Below are 7,667 nucleotides of genomic sequence, written 5' to 3'. Positions count from 1 at the left end.
ATGCATTGACTCATCATACATGTTCATGGAGCATTATGAATGTCCATGATGCATCATGGGACATTATAGCATTTTACATGATGGGGAAAGGTCAAAAGAAACATATGACACTCCATGACACTCCATGAACCTTCATGACCTGTCATGAAAGGTCATGAGGGTTCATGAACATCATGACCACTCATGAACCTCCATGAGGCATCATGTCATATTGTGTCACCAGCAGTCATGAACCTTGTCAGCACATGATGGTTCATGATGGTTCATGAAATTTGGTGACAGTTCATGACAATTTGTCATGAACTGTCATGAAATCCAAAATTTTCAATGTAAAAAATGTCTGATTCAATTCAACTGTCATGACATGTCATGAGGGGTCATGAAATTTTGTGACATGTCATGACTCCTCATGATTCCACGATGCAGGATTACACTTTTGGAGAGTACCTCGTATGAGTGATCTTGGAAGGTGTTAGACACTGGTCCGGGGTCGGCACCGAAGGTCACCATTAGCGGGCCGCTATAGGCTGTGATGGCCATTATGCCGTGACAAGGCCCGAGGGTAGGGCATTTGGCCTCAGCAACTCTAAAGGAGCGCTGTGCCCCCTAGCTGTCTCTTGGCCCTCATTTCAGACTCACTGGGGTTTCCTTGTTGGGTGTCAGGGACAGCTCTGAAAGCAGCGAGGTCCCAGCATGCAGGACTCGATGGGATGAATAGCGGCTGTGTGTAGCAGCGATCCTGTCGCGGGGTGAGCATCCCTGACCACTTAGTCTGAAGTGGGAATATGAGAAGAAGGCTACTTCTTCGGTTCCCACTCCAGCTGTTATTATCTACATGTGGGATCGGTCACGTGGGGCATGCCATGTCACCCCTGCACACAGCCACGGCTCTCTGGGTGTCTCCGTGGGAGATCCTGAGAGGGCCCGCTGTGGGTGCGGGGCGAGTGTGGTGGCAGTGGCAGCGATGTAGGGATGGTAAGATACAGGAGGGGAAATGGGCATGCATGCCGGTGATACATTGAGCAGCGGGAAAGGTGGTCCATGTGAGAGAGAGAAAGAAAGAAAGGAGGAAAGGAGGAAAGGAGAAAGGAAGAGGGAGAAGCGTTGTAGGTGGGATAATCGCCCACGTGCAGAGCCGGCTCGGATACCCGATTTCACGACTATAAAACCACTTCCATTCACACATCAACTCGATACGAATTTGGTATCTAAAAATAGTCCTAATTCGTACGATTCTGACGATACCAAGAACGTCTCAATCGGTGGAGATTTGACGGAGTTCCATGTTGGAGAAGTTAGGCACAGCAGGTCACGGGCATGTGCGGGTGTGGGAATCTCAAGCAGCAACCCAGAATTCCAGCCTCACTCGTTCCCACGGCGTCTAATAAATTGGTAAAAATGCTTATCGGCGCTACATTTCCAATTTCGGATCTTAATTCCGTAAATCTGTCAAGAAATCGCTTATTTTCTTTTATTTTCATATTTTGCCATCATTTCAGTTATTGATTGATATTCTTTTATTGATACTGTTACCCATTTTATTATTTCGCCTAATAAGGTATGCAGGTACCATATGGCATCAATATTCCACATCAATTATTCTAAAATAATTGTTCCTTATATCCTGTACATACCGGATTTTGGAAAAGAAGTTCTCCCCTCCCCCAAAAATTCTCTAAGGTGCTAGGATGCGCTAGAGAGGGTGTGAGTGTGTGGAATTCCAACAGTAGGAATAAGGGCAGTGATCTAGCTCACAACAAGTGAGCAGTGGATGCTGAGCCCGGACCTTGCAGAAATCCCGGAGAACCCACCGCGGAGTTAAGGATCGAGAGCATAGCGAAGTCAAGAGAGAAAGTAGAGGTTTTGGAGAGTTTGGCCCCACGAGCTTAGTCGGCATAGAGAGCCGCAAGCCCTCTTGCAGCGTTGCGGAGCGGGGGTCGGGCAGGGTGTGCCCTGACATTGGGGTCAGGACTTAGGGGTCACTTCGATATTAGAGCTAAGGTACAATAAAGTATCATACAGGATATATATAGGAGGAAGAAATGAATGGAAGCGGACCCGGGCTGGAGGCCGAAGGGTCCGGAAGCAAACAAGAATAAGGAGCAGGGTTGGCCACATAGCGGCCGGCAATGACTGAGGGTCAAAACAAACAATAACAGATAAATAAAGGAAAGAGCGTAGGGCCGCGATAGCGGCGATGGTATCGTAGCAGTGCTGGACTCGGAGTTGGGCTGGAGTCGGGCACGGGGATGATAGCGGCCCTGTAGGGGCCAAGTGGGCAGGGTAGGGGAGTCGTGCTGGGCATGGTGCCAGAGGCAGACTCAGGGTGGGAAGGTTGGTGTGGCTGTGGGGGAGTCGGCCAGGTGCAGGGGAGCCTAGGGGCAAGTGGGGGAGTGAGCAGGGAGTCCTCATGGAGGATAGGGCTGAGGTCGGGGCTCGTGCTCACGCTCGCATAGCGGGAATGGGCTTGGGCAGCATTGGGATGGGTGGGGAACAGGCCGGAATGCACAGCCGTGACAGAAGGTGTCACCATCAAAAGGGAGAACCAGACTCTGAAAGAAAATATTATCTCACCCAAACTGTCTGTGCACCACCTTGCGCTGCATGCCCAAGACCAGCTCTTCCAGATTGTAGGTTTCAAGGATGAGAAGTTAGCGACCAAAGAATGACAGAATGCAGGCAGAGACTGTGACCCAGTCATGCAGCATCCAAGTCATGGTCATGATGATGAAAGGGTCCAACAGCGATTTGTTCACTCCAGCTGTGTGGGTGTCAGAGAAAGCAAAGGTGTACTGGTTGGGCATAGCAGCCCAGGATTTGTGGAAACATACCCGGTTTATGGAAGCATATTGTGTTGGGACACTAGACAGTAAGGTAGAATTGGACCACTTGGCACCACTGATGCCATGATCAAAGATGTTGCAAAGCTTCACAAAGCACAATCAGGCCCGTTGTGTCAGCAGCTGGCAGAGTGGATGAAATCTGAACTATGTGTGTGATGTTTTGTCAATGTCATCAGATAACTTGTTTAAGTGCTGATACTAGGGAGGGTAACTGGCAATACTCAGCTTCCAATGGAGTGGGTGCCCTGAAGCTCACGATCTGGCATGGTGTCAAGATCAACATGACAAACTACCCAGGAGGTAAGATAGTTGAGCCCAAGAGGGCTCTTGTTGACCACAAGTGGCTGTTGATGGGTGGAAGAGTGGGAAGATCAAATGGGTTACATTGACAACAGAGGAGATTGAACAGCAGAAGGAGGAGCTTGCTAGTCTAGAACTGGAAGCAGCCCAAGCCCAGAGCGGAAATAGTGGCAAGTCACAGACCATGTACATTGATCAGGAGGCATTCTGAGACACCCACCGCTGACTGATGATGCTTTCTTGAGTTCCACTACCAGTAGCTCCCAGGACAACACAACAAACAGTACAGATGTGGTGTAAGGAGTGGTAACCCCACCCCTTATTTCCCATTATAATTGTCTTGTAATAAACATGTATATACAAAGTACATACAATAGTGTGGGAAAGTGGAAAGAGCAACTTAGCCTGAGGAACTAGGCTGACCAGGGTTGGCACCTACACCAACCCCTTACACATGGATGGTGACATACCACTAGTGTGGCCAAGGTTTGTGCCATCTGGAACATTGGTGGGTGTTAGAACTGGGTGAGGGTGGACGATTCCAGAGGGGAACCAGAGACTTAGCAAGGAGGGACCTTGGCCTCAGCGACTCATGTGGAGCACTGTGCCATTGCTGTTTGTCCATTTGGTCCTTAATTTCAGAGGCAGTGAGCAGGAAGTCTCTAGGGGGCATTTCAGGTCGATTTTAGACTGAAGGTCCAAAACAAGTATGTACAAGTGCCTGTATATAATAGGGAGACGAAAGCACAAGAAAATCAAAGGGGGTCTGGAATGGAACAAAGGCATCTGAACAGGAACAAAGGGATGACAGAAGCAGAGTGGCACCAAAAGGTCATAGGTTAGAACCTGTGGTACATCCAAAAGGAGATAGGGAGGGCGAAGCCCAGAGGGGCAGGAGGATGAGGTGAAGTGGGGATGATGACTAACTGGCTAGAATGGAGAGAAGCAGCAGTCCAAATAAGGGTGAGGGGAAAGCGCGAAAGATACATTACAATCGGTGAAAGTACCAAGTATGATCCATGAAGCTCGGAGGTTGCAGAGCTTACAGAGGTGGGGTTGAAAGTCTGAGGAATGTTGGCAATGGTGTTTACGTATTATGAGGTCACCAATGCAATGGACTTAAGCCAAGGTCGGAACTATGATGGGATCTCGGAGCGAAGGTATGAGCGGTGTCCGAGGGTACAGGACAGCGGTGGAAGGTTGTAACTTGGCAGAGGTTTGGCAGAAGAGGGTCGGAGGGAGGAGAGTGATGAGAGGAGTGGGGAAGGAATGATGTCAGGTCTGAAGGTAAATATCGGAACAGATGGAGGTAGGGTCGGAGAGTGATGGAAGGGTGGAGGGGTCGTGAGGAGTAAGAAGAGGAGGGTGGTGAGAGGAGTGATGTTTGATCTGAAGGTGAGTATCGGAGCGGACAGAGATAGGGTAGGCAGCAGCAACTGCAGAACTGTCAGGGCACACCCGCCTGACCCGCCTCCACCTGGGCCCACCTCACCCGGTTCCCCTTCTCCCACCCTGCACCCCTCCTTCATACCCCTTCCCCCTCTATCCCTCTCCCACTTCCCCTTCTATTTCCATTTCTATTTCTATTTCTATTTCTACTTCACACGGACGACCTTTCCCTTATATCCATGTATTATTGACCCGCCCGCGACGCACACACGACGTGCCTAGCCCCGGACGGCCCCGGACGGCTCTAGGGTGCAACCTAGTGCGCGCGCGTGCAGCATACACCCTCGGGATCCCCCACGGGGACACCTGGGTGACTGCGGCTGTATGTGGGGTGACGTGGCAGACCTCATGTGACCCAAGCCGCATGTATATAAACACACCTGGGGTGGGAACCGAAGAAGTAACCTTCTTCTCAACATTCCCACTTCAGTCTAAGTGGCCAGGGATCGCCGTCCCGCATCGGGGCTGCCAGTACGCATGCCCGATCCATCCCCCGTGAGGTCCTCAGCACCGGATGTTACGCCCGGACCGCCTCGACCGCGGATGCGACCCTGACAAGAACCCAGTTCTAATAAGAAAACCAGCTCGTAAGCAACAGTTTCCCCAGGGAGCTTACAAGCAATTAATGGCTCTGGCAGGAAGCAGAAGCATGGGGCACCAACAAATCCCAAGCCCTGGAAATCTTGCAAATGCCTTGTCTTGCCTGACAACGGGTTGGGTGGGGTGACACACTGAAAATTGAACTAACACTGGTGACATGTGTACTTGCTTTGGTGGTTCTGAAACCTTCCTCAAAAACAATATAACAATGATGTTCCAGTTCAACCATATAAGGCAACTCATGGCCTACCAAGCGCATTTTCACTGATGGCTCAATTATACATTTCCTTAAGTATAAGTAAAACATCAAAAAACATCAAAAGAACCTAAGAGAAATTAGGGCCAAGCTGATGTTGACACCGTCAGTGACGATGCTGAAGTGACAGAAATACAAAGAAATGAGGTATCAATGTCTTGGTGATAATCAATTTATGAGAGAATGAACAGTCCGATAAAGAAATATCATTTAAGTCATTGATGATGTCAATGATGATGATGACAGACCCAGAGACATTGCCAGCGAGTTGCTGGAGTGACATGTGATGGTGAACTCTGAAGGGGTTGCAGCAACAAGGGGTTTTCCGAGTTTTTGGGTCACAGTACCCCAGAGCTTCTCAGGCCCTTTGGGCCTGGTAGTACTGTACAACCAACAACCGGTCATGCATCATGCAGGCCTTCTGGTTGGGTGCTTTTACAAAGTTTGTCATGCATCATGCTGGCTTTGTGGTTGCAATGTCCGGAATCACGCTGTTTGGTGGCTACAAGTGGCTGTGTGATTTTTCGATTGGATTTGGTCACATGTAAAACTAAAAGTGATACATTTCCAGCTCTTTTTCACCCATCTGACTTGTTTACCCCATCCCAATCCATCGCTATCAGCTGGAGTCCCGACCACCACACTGGTGTCTCCAATGGATGCCCCATCATGGTCTTCAGCAACTGTCATGTCCAGCTGAAGACTGCCATCCACCTCTGCAAGCCCTTCAGGGAGGGCTTCTCCATTGAGATGTTCATAGACATCCTCCAATGATACCTCTACATCATCGTCAATGGCCTCAGAGAACTGCTCTTCATGAATTAGTGTGGCAGAATTGGGATGAACCCCACTGCCATCAGTGGGATTCTTGTGTGGTGCCATTGTAGGCAGGCACAGCTGGTACCATGCAAATGAGCCGATTATCGTGATTCTACCACTCTCATCAAGCACCCCACTTCCAAAACACATCTACCACTGTGCCAGATACCCCTTCCACATTTTCCATATTTTTCCGATTTTTTCAAGCCATTCCTGACCACGGACAACCATCAGTTTCCAAATTGGGTAACTGTCACCCGCATATTCCGCCGCTTCCTCCATATCTCCATCAATTCTCCACCGATCCGGACGAATTTGGTATTGTTGGAAAGCCCTTGTTAACACGAGTCGAACGATGTTACGAGTGACACACTTGGTTCAGCGGTTGAGGCGATCGCATGGTTCTTTATTTCCTTAACAACATCAATATTGCTTTGATATTACTTTTTTTCTTAAGTGTTCCTTGTGGATCTGTTGCCGTCCTAAACCCGTCGGATCATTCGGATTTCCATGTATTTCTTTCATATTTATAGTTACCCTCTTTCCTGTATTTACAAAGAGGACTCCCCCAACAGAGAGAGGTGCTCCCCAACAGACATGAAGTTCTAGCAAAGTTTACCAGTGCCCAGAGCAGCGAATACGAAGCCAAAGAGGCTCAAGACATAGTGCAGGGACAGAGTTCCCATTAGTTTGATTATCAGTGAGATTTACAAGATTATCATTTTTTTCACATCGCACCCGGGCCATTTCTCCTCCCCCCTCTTCATCCGAACCTCCCCTGAGCACTTCCAAACACTTGTCCCCCTCTCTTTCTCATTAGGGTGGTAGATCCCTTGCCCCCTTACACCGTTATGGCTTGAGCGAGAGGGGGGTCTTGATGTGGAAGACCACCAAGGATGGCCTGTAGTGAAGGGGATGTGAGGCTAGGATGGGATAAGTTGAATTCACCCAAGCAGCACAATTCAAAAGCCTATGAATACTTATTAGATGTAGCTGCATTGGACTGAAAGCTGTAAATTACCTTTTGGATCCACTGGGGGTTGTTAATTGAGTGGTATGCATCAACCAGAGTGGCAGGGACACAGCCCCTCAGTGTGGAAATCTTCGTATCAAGTGCAATATCACATGGACCAACACCTCGCTGCAACTGAGAATGGACCTCATGCACAATGGTGCTTTGCTGAGATTGCTTCACCACAAGCTTGAGTACCCATTGAATACCAACATCGCAGGGTCACCAAAGACCTGTGCACCCTCCAGGAACATAGTCAAGGACAATCCAGGGATAGTTGTCGAAAATCCAAGTTCAGAACTCAAGTGAAGCATGAACAGACCACACATCAAGTTGCCAGATGCATTCTTGAAGTGGGTCAAGCAACAGATGCTCCTTCTCAGCAATA

The 7,667-nt window shown here is 49.0% G+C and overlaps 2 protein-coding genes across 2 annotated transcripts; one reads left to right on the top strand and one right to left on the bottom strand.

Moving 5' to 3' along the window:
* Window positions 1-2,673: 2,673 nt before the first annotated feature.
* Window positions 2,674-3,354, top strand: EI90DRAFT_3013123 (uncharacterized protein; the record flags this gene model as incomplete). The annotated part of the gene is made up of 3 exons (XM_039056630.1): window positions 2,674-2,874; window positions 3,020-3,143; window positions 3,185-3,354. The coding sequence occupies 3 exons, from the start codon at window positions 2,674-2,676 to the stop codon at window positions 3,352-3,354; spliced, it is 495 nt and encodes a 164-aa protein (XP_038920924.1).
* Window positions 3,355-4,279: 925 nt separating this feature from the next.
* On the bottom strand, window positions 4,280-6,330 carry EI90DRAFT_3118109 (uncharacterized protein; the record flags this gene model as incomplete). The annotated part of the gene is made up of 2 exons (XM_039063062.1): window positions 4,280-4,579; window positions 6,040-6,330. The coding sequence occupies 2 exons, from the start codon at window positions 6,328-6,330 to the stop codon at window positions 4,280-4,282; spliced, it is 591 nt and encodes a 196-aa protein (XP_038920923.1).
* Between the last annotated feature and the right edge of the window lie 1,337 nt (window positions 6,331-7,667).

This window comes from Cantharellus anzutake (genome assembly GCF_015039405.1).
Source record: "Cantharellus anzutake strain C23 chromosome Unknown EI90scaffold_7, whole genome shotgun sequence".
Lineage (NCBI taxonomy): Eukaryota > Fungi > Basidiomycota > Agaricomycetes > Cantharellales > Hydnaceae > Cantharellus > Cantharellus anzutake.
Note: the sequence above shows the minus strand (reverse complement) of the source record. Positions and strands in the feature narration are given on the sequence as shown.